Consider the following 16,829-nt stretch of genomic DNA (forward strand, 5'->3'; position numbering starts at 1 on the left):
TGCGCCTCTGGGATTGTAGTTGCAGCTCCTTGCCACTAGGCCACCAGAGCTCCCCAGAAGCTTAATTTATAATCACCAAAATTGGAAACATTGAAGATGTTCTTCTATAGGTAAATGGATAAACAGGCTGTGGTGCAGCTGTACAGTGGTGTATTATTCAAGAACCAAAAAAGAAGGGTTTCACATGCTTTGTACATATTATCAATAATATTCAGTCCCTGGAAAATTAGCATGTCTTAGTGTCAGATCAGCAGAAAGGAGGAAAACTGTTAAAGAAGTGGATTTACACCGTGACTTCAACAGTAGGTTTAAGTACAGCAGAGATTGTGAGGATGACACAAGATTGGGCAGTGTTTTGTTATTTTTTGCTAAATAGACATAAGTCACTGTGAGTCAGGTCCAGTTCAACACCACCTAACCCCAATGATCAAGCTTTGAAACGGTTGCGTCATTACCACGAGATCAAGACCAACTAATAACTTACTTTCCAGTGAGTTTTCAGAGGCTGTAAGTTGAACAGGAGAGTGCTCATCTTTATCCCTCAGAGCAGCTGGCGGGTTCAGAACCACCTGCAACAGTGTTGGCATTGCTAATTGAAAGAAGACAATCTGAAAAGACTGTATACACAATGATTTGGCTTATATGGGAGATGGGAAAAGATAAAAGAAGTCATTCATTGGTTGCAAGTGTTCAGAGGAATAGGTAAATGAGTAGAGCATAGGGTATTTTGGAGCGATGAAATTGTTTTGTATGAAACAGTAATGCTGGGCACATCACATGCATTATTCAAAACCTAAAGGACTGTACAACACAAACCATCATCCTTCCTTTAAAGCATTAATTTGTTGTGTGCCATTAAGTCAGAACCAACCCAAAGCTGACCCTGCAGCACGTTTTCAGAGGCAGTAAATTGCATGTGAAGATATTGCCCATCCATCTCCCATAGAGCTGCTAGTGGATTTGAACCACGTACTTTTTGTGTTGCAGATTCTTACCTCTAGGCCACCAGAACCCCCTGCAGGAAGTTTAGTTACTAATAATCTATAACTCTAGTTTCATCAATTATAAAACTTACACAACACAAACTCAGTATATTAATGGGAGAAATAGTATGTTGGGGGAGAGAAGGTATGTGCAAACTCTTTGCTTTCTTCTGCACTATTCCTTTGTAAACCTAAAATTGCTATAAAAAGAAAATGGGCAGTAGATAAGGACATAGGACATGTATTTAGAGCTCCTCAGCAAAGATGAGAGATTATGAATTGTGCTGCTGTGTAAAAGTCCATATTTAGAGCCAATCTTTAATTAATTTTCAGTTTAAACTATTGATATTAATGCATACGTAGGTAATGTTTCTCAGATTTTAATTACACTTCTCATTTTTAGAGGAGGAAACAACTTCTAAAATTTAGTTTGAATAAATCTGTACAGTTTTCTTCCTTAAAAATGCTTTAAATATTAGGGATTCTGTATATAAATATTATTATAATTATTTTTATGGATAAATTGCTTACATTTTAAAAGTTCCAAATTTGTGATAATTATTCAGGTAAATAATGTTTTTCTACATGAAAACTTTAATTTTATGAAAATTGGATTAATTTTAGTATGACTGTACACTATGAAAATGTGTACATCTGTCTAGCAAGGATAAAATTAATGTATAGATTAATCTGTGAAATGTTCAGCCAGTTGAGTAAATGAGAAATTATCTCTTTAAAACAATTGTGATAAATAATTCCAATTATTTTGTTAAAGTTTGATATATTCTGTCTCTGCTTTTGTGGTGTAGTTGTTTATGTGTTAATGCTTTTAACCAGAAGCCCAGTAGTTTGAATCTACAAACTGCTTCTTAGGAGAAAAATAAGTAATCTCCTCTCAGAAGTCTAAAGCCTTGGTAACCAATTGGAGAAGCTCTGGTGGCCTTACCATTTCTTACCACTGTAAGAAGTTGTGCTACAATCCCAAAGGCACATTCTTTGAATTCACCCATTGGAGGGTCAGCTACAGGTTGCCTCCAACTCCATGACACACAATAACAGCAACCAAATGGAGGGTCACTGTAGTTTAAATAGTCTAGACTGTACTGAGTTTGCCTCAAGTGAAAAAAAATCTATCAGAAATCTTACTTTAGAGATTATTTCCCCAAATAATAGTTTGAGACCAATTAATTATATGAAGATCAGTAACCTGTTTAATTTCAGAATTTAAAATAAACATTATGAACATCTCATACATTGTTAAACTTTTATCACTTAAATTTCTGCCTTGTACAAAAGTTTTCTTAGTTAGATTGTCACTACTTATGCTGATTAAGCAGTTTTAGGAGAAAAGGGAATGGAGTGGGAAATATCAGAATGAAAGAAAAAAATCACAAACTAATGTTTGATGACTGTTTTATTGTAGAATTTTTTTTTTTTCAGATTGTTGCATTTTGTCTTATAAGTATGAAAATGGTGGGGGTTTTTAAATGAATTTTAATGAAGATTTCCAGAGACTTAGGGTTTCCATTCATTCATTTTTGCCCTTTTCTCCCTGCCCATCCTCTACCCCCAATTCACTCTTCTCCTTGAAGAGTAAAAGAAGAACTCTTTCATTGTTATGGAAACCCTCCCCCCAAGTCCACTCCACTGTGCAGCCTTCATTCTGGACTCCTGTCTTGACAATAATACCCAATCATATATCCCTTTTAAACAGTTCTTTCTCTCCCTCATCTGTTTCAATGCAGTAAACATCATTCCTTCCCTCCTTCTCTGTCTTCCCTCAACCCAGATGTCAGTCCCATTTTACAACAGTTGCCCTATGCAATATTTGTCCTTTTGTGACAGATATTTCACTCAGCATAATGTCCTCCAGGGTCACGTATTTTGTATAATATTTCATGTGTTCCTTGTTTTTCAGTGTTGCATAGTATTCCATTGTGTGACTATACCAGAGCTTCTCTATCCATTTGTTTGTTGATGGGCACTTGGGTTGTTTTCAGCTCTTTGCTATTGCAAACAAAGCCGCAATAAACATGGGTGTGCATATATCTGCTTGGGTGGAGAAGTATGAAAGTGTTTTACAGCAAGATTTTGCTTTTTTAACTAAAAAATTTTAGAAAAACAAAATTGTTAAGTAGTATAAAAGCCTTATGGTTAATATTATTATGCTTTGTTTTAGGCACTTTACCAAAATTTTCTTATTTAAATTACAACCCTTTTTCTCCACTTAAGTGTACGGTTCAGTGACATTAATTAAAATTAGCATGTCACACATGCATCACCACTAAGAATTTTTTCACCTAAAAGGAAATTTAATGTAATATCCTTATGCAGAAATTTCCCGTGCACATCTTTTCTACCCACCAAACCCTTGGTAACTACTAATAAACTTTTGGCTTTATGCAGTTGCTTACAAGTTGTAGCATTTATAAAGAATTCCTATTTCTTTATCCATTCATCTACTTGTGGTCACTTGGGCTCTTTTTATTTTTAATACTATTTCAATGAACATTAAATAAACATTTATCTGAGTCCCTGCCTACTACTGCTCTTTGTGTACTAAGATGTGCGCTTGCTGAGTCATAGGGTAATTCTATGCTTAACTTTTTGAACAGCCTCCAAACTATTTTCCAGTGACTGTACCATTTTATGTTCCCATCAGCAATGGATGAAGGTTCTAGGTTCTCCACTTCCTAACCAACACTTGTTCTTTCCCTTTTTCTTTAAATAGCCATCCTGTGGGTGTGATACAGAGCCTGATCTTTTAATTCTCCAATCTTAGCTTTTGGGATGTTAGTATGTTTCTTAATCTGGATTCTCTTTACACAGGTGTGTCTACATTGTGGAATTTATTACTCCATACTTAAGATATGTACTATGTTCAGTGTACTTGCGGTTCTGCACTAGAAATTATTACAGAGTACATAATTATGTGCATATTCTGGATAATTTTAATGTTTGAGCTAAACTTTGAGATGTATTTACTATCTATTTAATAGCCTAATCACAATATCTCTGACTACCAAACTATGTTATTTTATGTAGTACTAGCTGAAAGAGAGAATACCAGAAAGATGATTATTTGTATTTTGTTGACTATTTCACATGCAAGCAAGATTCTGCTGAAGATTATCCAGAAACGACTGGAACAGCACATCAGCAGAGAACTGCCAGAAGTCCAGGCTGGGTTTAGAAGGGGTCATGGTACTAGGGATATTGTAACTAATGTTAGATGGATATTGGCTTAAAGCAGGGAGTCCAGAGGAATGTCTATCTGTGCTTCATTGATTATGCAAAGGCGTTTGACTGTGTGGATCATAACAAACTGTGGCTGACTCTGAGAAGAATGGGAATCCCAGAACACTTGATTGTGCTAATGCGAAACTTATACTTGAACCAAGAGGCAGTGGTCAGAACAGAGCAAGGAAACATTGTATGCTTCAGAATTGGGAAGGGCGTCCGCCAGGAATGTGTCCTGTCTCCATACTTTTTCAACCTGTATGCAGAACAGATTATCTGGGAGGCTGGACTCTATGAGGAGAATTGTGGCATCAGGATTGGTGGAAGATCTATCAACAATCTGCGTTAATGCAAATGATACAACCCTGCTTGCTGAAACTGAGGAGGACCTGAAGTGCTTGCTGCTGAGGGTCAGGGACTTCAGCCTTCAATATGGATTGAGGCTCAGTGTCAAGAAGACAAAGATTCTCACCACTGGACGAATTGGCAGCATCATGATGGATGGTGAAGAGATTGAGATTATTCACAGCTTTAGTCTGCTTGGCTCCACAATCAACACTCTCAGCACCAGCAGCCAGGAAATTAAAAGACGTATTGCGATGGGAAAGTCTGCTGTTAGGGACCTCTCTAAAGTACTGAAGAGCAACGGTGTGTCTCTGGAGACTAAGGTACGTCTGGTACAGGCCATGGTCTTTACAATCACTTGTTGTGTGTCATATAGCTGGACAATGATCAGGGAGGCTAGAAGGAGAATTGATGCTTTTGAGCTTTGGTGTTGGAGAATAGTGCTGAGAGTGCCTTCGACTGCTAAGAAAACAAACAGATTTATCCTAGAGAGGGTTAAACCGGGCTGCTCCTTGGAGGCAAGGATTTTAAGACTTCGTCTGACATACTTTGGTCATGTTGTAAGGAGGGACCGGTCCTTGGAGAGGGACATCATGCTTGGGAGGGTGGAGGGCAGGCGCAGGAGGGGAAAGCCCTCTTGAGAGATGGATTGATTTGGTGACTGGGGCAATCGGGATGAGTATGTCGGAGACAATGTGTTTGGCACAGGACAGAGCAGAGTTTAGGGCTGTTGTACATAGGGTCACTATGAATCGCAAGCAACTTGACGGCACATAACAACAACACATGCAAAAGCATTTGACTGCATGGATCATAGCAAATTATGGCTAACGTTAACAAGAACAGGAATCCTGGAACACTTAATTGTGCTCGTGCAGAATCGATACTTAGACAAGAAGCTCTTGTTAAAACAGAAAAAGGGAACACCGCATCATCTGAAATCAGGAGAGGTATGTTTCAGGGTTGTATATTTTCGCCATACCTATTCATTCCATATGCTAAGCACATCATTTGAGAAGCTGGTGCTAAGAAGCATAAATGAAGAAGAATATGTTATAAAGATTGGAGGAAGATTCATCAACAACTGCATTATGCAGATAACACAACCTTGGTTGGAGAAAGGGAAGAGGATTGAAAGTACTTACTGCAGAATATCAGAGCCTTCGATGTGGATTGCATCCCAGCATAAATTCTACCACTGAACTAATTAGTTGTGATATATGAAAAAAAGATTGAAGTTATCAACAATTTTCACTTTACTTGGATGTACAGTCACCACACAGATCAACTACAAGTCAAGAATTAAAATATGTGTTGCTTTGGGAAAATCTCCTGTCAAGATCCTCAGCAAAGTGAGAGGTAGAAGTCAATTTAAAAACTAAGGTATGTCTGATCCAGGCTATGTCCTTTTCAGTTACTTCTTAGGCATCTGAAAGTTGGATAGCGAATAATCATGACAGAAGAATTGATGCCTCTGAGTTGTAGTGTTGGAGAAGAGTACTGAATGTTGCATTTACTGCAAAAAAGAGCAAACAAATGTGTTTTGGAGGAAGTGCAACTAGGTTGCTCCTTAGGGACAAAGATAAACTGCAGAACCAGCGAGGCGGCCACATCTTCCTTCAGGACTTCAAGAAACCAGACCGGGATGATTGGGAGAGTGGGCTGAATGCAGTGGTGTGTGTGTTACACTTGGAGAAAAAATGTGAATCATTCTCTACTGGAACTGCACAAACTGTCCACTGACAAGAACGACCCTCATTTGTGTGACTTCATTGAGACGCATTACCTGGATGAACAGGTGAAATCCACCAGACAACTGAGTGACATTGTAACCAATTTGCGCAAGATGGGCACCCTGGACTCGGACCTGGCAGAGTACCTCTTTGACAAGCACACCCTGGAAGAGAGTGGTGGAGAAAGCTGAGCAAAGCTTTAGCCCAGCTTCCCCACAGCCACAGGGTCATCATCAGGCCACCTGCATGTCTTGTTTATTTTACCTTTTCTATAAGTTGTACCAAAATACACACTTAAGTTCTTTCATTTGCATTATTCCTTCATATAAAGTCATTCAGTACCCAACTGTGTTGGAGATCTTGGTGGGCCAGAAGTCTATTTAAAAGCCATCTTGGCTAAATTCTTTAATCACCATAGTGTCTGTTTCAGTCATATTTAGTTAAATGAAACTTAGAAGAAAAAAAAAGTGTATGTCTGGCAATAGTGAATGCCACAGTGCTAAGCGAGAGTAATGCTTCCTATGATGTTTAAGGTTATATGTTAACTTTACTGGGCTATGATTCTCAGAGTTTTGACAGTTACTAATGTTATTTGTCCTCGATTCTGTGATCTGATGTGATTATTTTCACATAATAACTTAGTCTTTGGAACTCTACCATGTCAGTGTTAGGAATGGATACAGATTTTTGTACTTTACAGAGAATTTTTATTACTAGGTTTATTATAATCCAAATAATATTTCTTTTAAGACTAATCAAGTATTTTCAAATTTAGGAGTACTTTGTTTCTTCCTATGTTGTGAAATACAATTACAATTTTTTTTCCTTTAATGGCTTTAATAGGATCATTTAACTTTTCCTTTGTTAAAAGTTTCTTTAAACTGTATGTTATTAAAATTACATGTTTGCTGTCAAGTATATTGCTTATCTTATTTTATAATAGATGAAACATCTGTAGTTTAAAGAGCTAATTTCTTGCACTCATTCAGATAATTATTTTAGAAATAAGAAAAATGCATAGGTTTACCTTGGAAACAAGACATTTTGAGCAAAGTACACATGCCATTTCTTATAAAGCATTTTCCTTTTCATTGTCTATAAGTTTTATTCTCTTCAAACTGGAATCCTAAATTCTAGTTAGTATAAATCTGTCTTAAGTTGGTTTTGTTGTAGTTTGTTGTGTTTTTCAACCTGTATCATCTCTGATTCATGTGGCGTTAATTTTTATCATCAGAAAATATGCTGGGTTTATAATTTGTTGTTGTATATCATCAGGTTGGAACTGACCCACAAATCACATGGGAGGAAATGGTCTATTTCAGTTGGTAGATTTGAACCACTTATCATTGTGTTGGCAATGCAGTTCCTTACAACTGAGTTACTAGAGTTCATCTTATACAACATCAATTATACTTTTTAATGTGTAATTTTACCTTTTTTTTTACTTTTGTTCATTTCATTGTTGCATGTTTTTTTTCCTTTCTCTTCCACTTGCAATGTACCTCTTTTTCCAGATTGCTTATATTTTAAATTCGCAAGTAATCATCATTCAGAGTTATAAATTTGCTTTTTTTTTGTCTTTTAAAAAAATATGACACACTTGGACTTCAAAACTCTTCTTCCTCTGCTTTCTATATTTGTTAACTATTCTTTACATTCACCAATATTTTTAATTTGGTGGTAGATACGCTGGTGAGCCCCAGGTGCTCTGTGAAGAAAAATGGGCTCATTTCCTCCTAGGCAATTTACAACCTCTGAAAATCTGCTGAACGTTGACTTATGAGTTGGTTCTAACTTGACAGCACATGGCAGCCACCATTATCATTCATTCTAGTCTAGTGTTTTGCATTTGTTATTATATATGCTATTGAGTACTTAGCTGTTTTTGGTATATCATAAAATATTTATGTATTTCCTTTCTTTATATCTAGATACAATTGAAAAGGAAATAAGAAAAATCTTCAATATTCCAGATGAAAAAGAGACCAGATTGTGGAACAAATACATGAGCAATACGTTTGAACCACTGAATAAGCCAGACAGCACTATTCAAGATGCTGGTTTATACCAAGGACAGGTATTGTTTATCAGTACTCTTTCACACAAACTGTACATGAAGGATTTTGGTTTTTTTATTCACAGACTTTCATGAATATCTTTATAATATTTGAGTCAGAATTGACTCAGGGTAGTTTAGTTTTGACTGTTTCTTTACAATACATTGTGGATTCTGCTGTCTCAAGTCTTAACACATTTTTTTTTCTCTCTTTAGTGTAATACCCTTGTTAAAAAAATATGTTCAGTAAAAAAACGTCATTGATACTGTGTAGGTTAGTAAATGTTTTCTGCAAAGTACCGATATGTAAATACTTTTGGCTTCCACATTTCTGGGTTTGTAGTAGTGAGAAAGCAGCTGTAGACAATATGTAAACAAATGAGGTGACTGTTGCAGTAGTGCTGGGGCTCATGAATCTGATCCCACCAACTCCATTTGAAAATTACCACCCCTTAATTTGGCCATCCTTTCTAATATATTTCAAATAAATAATTGGCAAGATTTAGGCATAATTAGCAAGTTCTGATGATTTTACCTTCTGAATCTCACTTGAATTCTTCTCTATACCATACCTAGTATTAATGAACCCTTCAAAAGTATCTTAAGAGATCATTCTCTCTCAGTTTATTTCATGTTCATTCATTCTTGCAAAGTCCTACAACAATAATTCTTTTTTTTTTTTAAATTATTTTTGTGTGTGTGTACCATCAAATCAGATCTGACTGGTACTGGAGGAGATTGTCCCTCCTTCCCCGGCAGAGCATCTGGTGGACTCGAACCGTGCGCCTCTGGGATTGCAGTTGCAGCTCCTTACCACTCGGCCACCAGAACTCCCCTACAACAATAATTCTTAATGAAGTCTGCTTATCAAGATTCCAGTAGCAGTTTGACATCTTACCTAGTCTTCTAGCATCTTTTAAGTCATTTTTGCCTTATGATTTAAGCTCCTAACAGTACTGCTTACAGGTCGTTAACACAACGTATTATTATATATTCCATCTATGTTTTAAAACATATTATTTCATCTGTCTATTGTGCCCAGTCCCTGAATTAATCCAGAAAAAAAAAATGACCTTCGTAGTATAAAAAGTTTCAAATCAACAATCCCATCCAACCATATCTGGTTATTCATGCTTCTTTTTTCGTTACAATTCACGTCACACCATCTCTCCAACTTTCCCTGAACTGTGTTCTTCAGTATCCATTAAAGTACAAGGCTTGCCTCTTGTATCATTTTCTTGAAGAAACTTGGTTCCATAATATTTTCGTGCTTTTGCAGCACATTTTGTGTCATTGATTAATTTTATTCTGTAGTTGTTTCTGTATTGATTTGTGCTTCAAAATTATGAGGTTGTATTTTGATTGAAATTTGTTTCTGTGTCCCTTACTTTTTAATGTACTTTGTTTTTTTATACCTAATACAGTACTTGGTATTCCATTATTTAGATATTTTATGCTGGTTCATTAAAAATTACTAGTGACATCAGTATGATAATTAGTTGGGAAATGAATAGCTTTTAAGTACTTAAAATATACTAAGCATTGTACTAAACCATAACAAAAGCAGTGCTTTCTCTTAACAGTTATGTTCATAAATTCACTTTTATAAAAATCCAGAATTTATTACAATAAAAATTACAGTTACTGAAGAGTCTTTGGGTAATTTAAAAGTTAACACACTACTGTTTACAGAAAAGGTGATAAATTAGTCATCCAGAGTCACTTCAGAAGTAAGATCTTCCTATGTACTCCCTGTTCCATCTCCTTCAAAGCATTAGCCATTGAATATTCTATAGAACACTATTCTGTTCTGACACACATCAAATGATGTGAGGACAGTTCATTTTTTTACCAGTTCCTTTGATTAGAGTTGAAGATCATTGGTGGCATAGTGTAACCAAAAGATCAGTATTTTGAATTTGCCATTTGTTCCTTGGGAGAAAGAACAATCTTATCCCGTAACTGAAACCAAATGAAAGATTGCCATGAGCAGGAATTGACCCACAATAGTGGGTTTGTGTTATTTTTGGGTTTTGATTAAATATGGAGTAAGGACTGAGGGGTTCTCCCTGTATTCTGCCAATACTTCGCTCCATAGCCAGTCAACTTCCTCCACCGTCACCATTCAGTAAACCTTGAATTACCTCTAGTAGTAGTATTAATTTGAAAAATGCAGAATTCTTTTAATATTTTCAATGATTCTACATAATGTTTTTTCTATAAGGAATATAAAAACTAAGGCTTTAAAAAAATTCGAGTAATCTGTATTTGTGTGTATATGTTTTAATTTTCTACTAGTTTATTTACAAAACCCAAATACATTGTTTTCAAGAACAAATTCTTTTTTCTTTTCCTTTATTTTTTTTCAAGAACAAATTCTTACATTTTCCCTCACCCCTCCCACCAACCCATCAACCCCATGGTTAATCCCCCCACCCCCTGCACATCCTCATCTCTCTGCTTCCAACCTCTCCAACCCCTCTTGGATCCTTATACTCATTCTACAATAATGGTTTTATACAGTAATTACCTTTGTGGGACTGAGTTAGTTCACTCAGTATAATGCTCTCCTTTCCCTCCCAAGTCAGGTAAAATAATTTACAAAATCATTGCTCCTGCGTGTTGCACAGTATTCCACTGTGTGAATGTACCATAATTCCTCAATCCAGTTATTTGTGGTTGGACATTTGGGATGTTTTCGTGTTCTTGCGATGGTGAATTATGCTGCTCTGAATATTGGTGTACACATCTTCATTTGTACAGTTCTCATTTTCTCAAGGTATATTTCAAGTAGTGAAATAGCTGGGTCATATGGGATTCATATGGGTTCAGCTTTTTGAGGAAGTGCCAAACTGTCTTCCAGAATGGTTGTGCCATTTTACAATCCCACCAACAATGTGTCAGAGTTCCTTTCTCATCACATCCTCTCTAACATTTATTAATGCTGCCCTTTTAAACTTTGCCATTGTTACTGGAGTGAGATGATAACTCACTGTGGATTTTATTTGCATCTTTCTCATTGCCAGTGATTTTGAGCATTTCGTCATGTGTTGGTTTGCCATTAAAATATCTTTGTGAAAATTCTTTCCATGTCTTTTGCCTATTTTGTAATTGGGTTATCAGTCTTTTTCTTGTGGAGGACCAGGAGTACCCTGTAAACTTTTGTTATTAGACTCTTGTGAGATGGTGTTACCAAATGCTTGTTCCAAGTCAGTAGGTTTTCTTTTCACCCTGTTGGAAAAGTTTTTGATGCACACACGGATTTAATCTTTAGAGGGTCCCATGCATCAGTTTTTTCCTCTTTAGACTGTACGTATCTGTTTGTATTTGACAGTGTCTTTATACCTTGGACTAGTGCTTCTAGGCTTGATCGCAGTTTGTTTCTTACTAACCTTATGGTTTTGGGCTTTACTCCCAGACCTCTGATCCACCTTGAGTTGTTTTTTGTGTACGGTGTGAGATGTGGGTCGTTTTTCAGCTTTTTGCAGGTGGATGTCCAGTTTTGCCAACATGTTTTGGTGAAGAGGTTTTCATTTCCCCATTTGATAGCTTTGATTTCCTTGGCAAGTATCAGTTGACCAGTAGATAGCTGGGTCTATTTCTGGGTTCTCAGTTCTGTTCCTTTTGGTCTATATGCCTGTCATTGTACCAGTACCATTCTGTTTTGGTTATTACTGCTCTGTATTAGGTTTTGAGGTCAGGGAGTGCTATGCCTCCAACCTCAAATTTTTTTTTCCCTCTCAGAAGTGTTTTGCTTATTCATTATCTCTTGACTCTCCAAGTAAATTTTGTAATTTCCCTCTTTCAGTCTCCTTGAAAAATGAATTTGGTATCTGGATTGGGATTGCATTGAACATACAAATTGCTTTTGGTAGGATTGTCATTTTCACAATATAGTCTTCCTGTCCATGAAAAGGGCACATTTTTCCATTTCTTTAGGTCTTTTACTGTGTCTTGCAGAAATACTCTGTAGTTTTCTTTGTATAGATCTTTTGTATCTCTCGTTAGGTTCACTCCCAAGTATCTCAATTTGTGGTTGGCTATTATAAATGGTATTGCTTTCTTGATTTCCTTTTCTGAGTTCTCTTTGTTACTGTAGAGGAATCCTATTGATTTTTGGATATTGGTCTTATATCCTGCCACTCTACTAAATTGGCCTATTAACTCTTAACAGGTTTTGGTTGAGTCTTTGTGGTTTTCTATGTGCACTGTCATATCATCTGCATATAGCGACAACAGAATCAGGGAGTTAAATCAGTAATGTCAGAATACTACGAAAAACTATACCCTGATAAATTAAAAAACCCAGAGTGTTATGCATCAGAGAGTTGAATAATGACTAAGGAGAATTGATGCCTTTAAGCTGTGGTGCTGGAGAAGAGTATTGAGGGTACCATGGGCTGCTAGGAAAACAGATTCATCCTAGAAAGGGTTAAACCGGTCAGCTCCTTGGAGGCAAGGATTCTGAGGCTCCGTCTGACATACTTTGGACATGTTGTCCAAGGAAGTCCTTGGGAGGGTGGAGGGACAGCACAGGAGGGGAAGGCCCTCATTGAGGTGGGTTGATTCAGTGACTGGGGTAATCAGGATGGGAGTGTCAGAGACAGTGCGATTGGTACAGGACAGAGCAAAGTTTAGGGCTGTTGTACTTAGGGTCGCTATGAGTCGCAAGCGAGTCGATGACACATAATGACAACAACAAGAGAAAATGGGCAAATTCCTTGAAACGCATCCCCTACCCAGATTGACAAGGACAGATATAGAAAACTTGAACAGACACATCACAAGAGAAGAAATTGAAAAGGTCATAAAAAGACTTCCTCGTAAGCAAAGTCCTAGAGCAGATGACTTCACAGTTGAATTCTGCCTAACATCCAGAGAGGATTTAGTACCCATTCTACTTAAATTATTTCAAAAAGTTGAAAAAGAAGGAATATTTCCAGAGTCATTCTATGAAGCAAGGATAACCAAAACCAGGCAGAGATACTGCCAAGAAAGAAAACTGCAGACCAGTATCTCTCATGAATATAAATACAAAAATCCTTAACAAAATTCTAGCCAATAGAATCCAAAAGCACACCAAAAAAATAATTCACCATGACCAAGTGGGATTCATAACAGGTATGAAAAGGTGGTTCAACATTAGAAAATCAACATAATTTACTATATGAACAAAGTAACAAGAACCATATGATTTTAGCAATTGATGCATAAAAGACATTTGACAAAATCCAACACTGATAAAGACACTCAGCAAAATTGGAATAAAAAGGAATTTTCTTCCCATAGTGAAAAGTCATTCTCAATGGAGAAAGACTAAAAACTTTTTTTTTTATTTTCAAACAGGGACCAGATAGGGATGCCCACTGTCACCACTTCTTTCCAGTGTTGTATTGGAAGTGCTTTCTAGGGCAATACAACAAGAGAAGGAAATAAAAGGCATCCAGATCGGCAAAGAAATGGTTAAACTGTAATCTGTATTCTTGTTAGGCATACATTTCTCAGCTTGCATGTAGAAGAATAAATTAATGTAAGTTGGAGATAAAATATCCTAAAGGCCATTTAATTCTTTGAAATTGGCCTGAATGATACAAATAGTAATCACTCAACTGCTTATACGAAGGTTGATGGCTCTAACCTTGAAGTGACTTGGAAGAAAGACCTGGCATGTTACTTCTAAAAGATCACAGCCTTGAAAACGTTATGAAGCACCATTTTGTGTAAGACATGAGGTTGCCACTTGTCAGTCAGCCTCACAGAAAATGGTTGGTTTGACTTCAAAGTAATAAGTACTAAATTCTATAGATTTTTTAATAACTCTTGTTTAACTAATGACAAATAAGCACTATCCTAGTTTTTTTTTCCTTAGAAAAAGTGTTTTCACTATATACTGAAGGAAAGCTATGAATGACATTCTTGTCTTCTAAAATAAGTGGTCTCTTCTCCCTCCTTTCTGTGTCTAGGTTTTTTTCCCCCAGTAAATCTTGAAAGTATTCTAAAAATATTTTTATTTAACACATAATCATAAGAAAATTTTGTTCTTTAGAATGATACTTTGAATAACAGTGAATTTTAACATGTATGTTAGCCATTACCTTTAATATCTGTGGTTGTAAAAGCATGGACTTTGGTTATAAACTCCACTAGATGTTAAGCTATGTAGTTGAACTTTAGGTATTTACTTGTCTTTAGTTTAAAAAGATAAACCATTATCAGTAGCGTTACACACAGCTTTGAAAATTCTCATGCATGAAAAACTCATAGCTAGGTTAAGTCTTCCACATGATGTTAGTGTGTATGGGTTATATGGAGAGTTATCTATATTTGTATGTTACGGTGAATAAAAACTTCATTTAGGACCTAAAAATTATTCACCAAAATGTATGTTATACATCTATAAAATACATGACAATTATGGTTAAATTGTCTCTGGTATTACTCTGATAGGAACGTGACAATGGAAAAATATGAATGATAGACCATGTACTTTATAAACGGCATATGTATTATGTTTTGGAAAATAAGAAATGAAATATGAATTTTCTTTTAAAGATAAGTATAATATTTTAATTAGCATGTTTTTGAACAACATGGTTGTGGTGTTATGGACCAACCACCACATCAGAACTGACTCATAGCTGACCCTCCAGCATATCATCAGTGGCAGTAAATCTCACAAGAGGAGATTGCGTACCTTTCTCCTGAGGAGCTGTTGACAGACTTGAATGTCTTTGCGCTGGCAGTGCATTTCTTTTTAATTAATTAGTTATTATTGTTATGTGTATTCTCAAATAAGTTTTAATTTTACATAATTAGAGCACAAATAATTTATAAATGGCCTGAAACATGCGTTTTATGAAATACATTGTCAACTATATAGAGTAGTTTACAAAGTTGCTATTTTAAGGAAAAAATCACCAGTAGCAAAACAAAAACAAAAGTTTCTTTTCAGATTAAAAAATTGAGGAACGATTCTGGGATATTTTAGAATAAAAAAAGCTGTGCTAAAGTGGGAAGCTTCAGCCTGACATACAAAAATATGCCTTTTATTTATTTATTAAAAATTTTTGTAATTAGGGAGCTCTGGTGGCCTAGTGGTAAGGAGCTGCAACTACAATCCCAGAGGCGCATGGTTCGAATCCACCAGATGCTCTGCCGAGGAAGGAGGGACAATCTCCTCCTGTACCAGTCAGATCTGATTTGACGGTACACTCACACACACACACACACCACACACACAAATTGTAATTGGCATAGTGCTAATATTACAAATACTAGCAAATTTTAAAACCCAAAATTGGGTTTCTTCTGTAATTTGGAATTGTCTGTGCCACTCAATAATAACACAGTAATTCTCTAAGATTATTTATTAGTAAGTTTAATAATAACAGTTAATTATTTGGCACCTTGATTTGTGTTTTTTATGCAAACAAACCAGATTTGTTACAAGCTAAAAAGAGATAACAAATGTACTGTATATCTGTTTACTTGTATTTACTTTTATACTTACCATCATGGAAGAAATAATTCTTTTTCTTTCTCACTATCATATTGTCATTGACTTTGCCTATTTGAATTCTTTTTCTCTCTTGCCGAGTTTTAGAGCCAACATGCAAATACCTCTTTATCTTTTCTATCCTGTTCTTTAATCAGTTACTTAGTCTAATGTTCAGCTAATCTTCTAAAGATATCATTCCTTCAGAATTGTAGAAAACACTGTTTTATTGTGTCGTATTTGCAGGTATTAGTGATAGAACAGAAAAATGAAGATGGAACATGGCCAAGGGGTCCTTCTACTCCTAAGTAAGTGCTTCTCACTTTTTATGGATTAATGCATGATTTGGATATCTTTCTTGCCCAATATTGAAATCAAGAATGGTCAGAGAACTTAATTGTGTCATTCTCAGATCTCTTTTAGAAAAAAAAGTGTGGTGTAAATAATAAAGGTACATTATATGATAGAGTCGAGTCACTTAACATTTTGTTTAGGTTTTGCCAGAATTTTTTCAAGTTTTTATTCATTACTTAATATGAAAGTTAGTTTTTTGTGTATTTAATTGTTTATGGTACAAAACTACGAGTTAAGATAGCTAAGAGTTGTTTTGGATAGTATGAATGAAGTAAAAAATGGGAATCCTTTTCATTTTTTTTCCCAGTAATTAGATTCATAAAACCAGAGACATAATATTTAAATATTCTGATATTACAGTTTTGAGAAATTAGTATATATTCTACTTAATGTGATAGTGCTACAGAACTTAAAACCCCAGTTTATAGTCAAATACATAAACTTTTTCCTAGCAAATATTCACTGTTGTTATGTGCTGTGGAGTCAGAATCAACTCCAAGCTAACATCCAGCCTGTTTTTGGAGGCTGTAAATTGCAAGAAAGGAGATTGCCCATTTCTCTCCTGTATAGCACCTGGTGGATTAGAATCTGTGGACCTTCTTGTTGGCAGTTCAGCTCCTTAC

The 16,829-nt window shown here is 35.8% G+C and overlaps 1 protein-coding gene across 2 annotated transcripts in view; it reads left to right on the forward strand.

The window, feature by feature from the left end:
• USP15 (ubiquitin specific peptidase 15) overlaps positions 1–16,829 on the forward strand; it is a 199,220-nt gene that overhangs the window by 89,698 nt on the left and 92,693 nt on the right. For both annotated transcript variants that reach the window (XM_006886038.1, XM_006886039.1), the window contains exons 5-6: positions 8,233–8,378; positions 16,099–16,160. In XM_006886038.1, coding sequence (XP_006886100.1) covers positions 8,233–8,378; positions 16,099–16,160 — 208 coding nt within the window. The remainder of the gene's footprint in view (positions 1–8,232; positions 8,379–16,098; positions 16,161–16,829) is intronic.

This window comes from Elephantulus edwardii, unplaced genomic scaffold (genome assembly GCF_000299155.1).
Source record: "Elephantulus edwardii isolate Elephantulus edwardi_28Jun2011 unplaced genomic scaffold, EleEdw1.0 scaffold00047, whole genome shotgun sequence".
NCBI classification, from domain to species: Eukaryota; Metazoa; Chordata; class Mammalia; order Macroscelidea; family Macroscelididae; genus Elephantulus; species Elephantulus edwardii.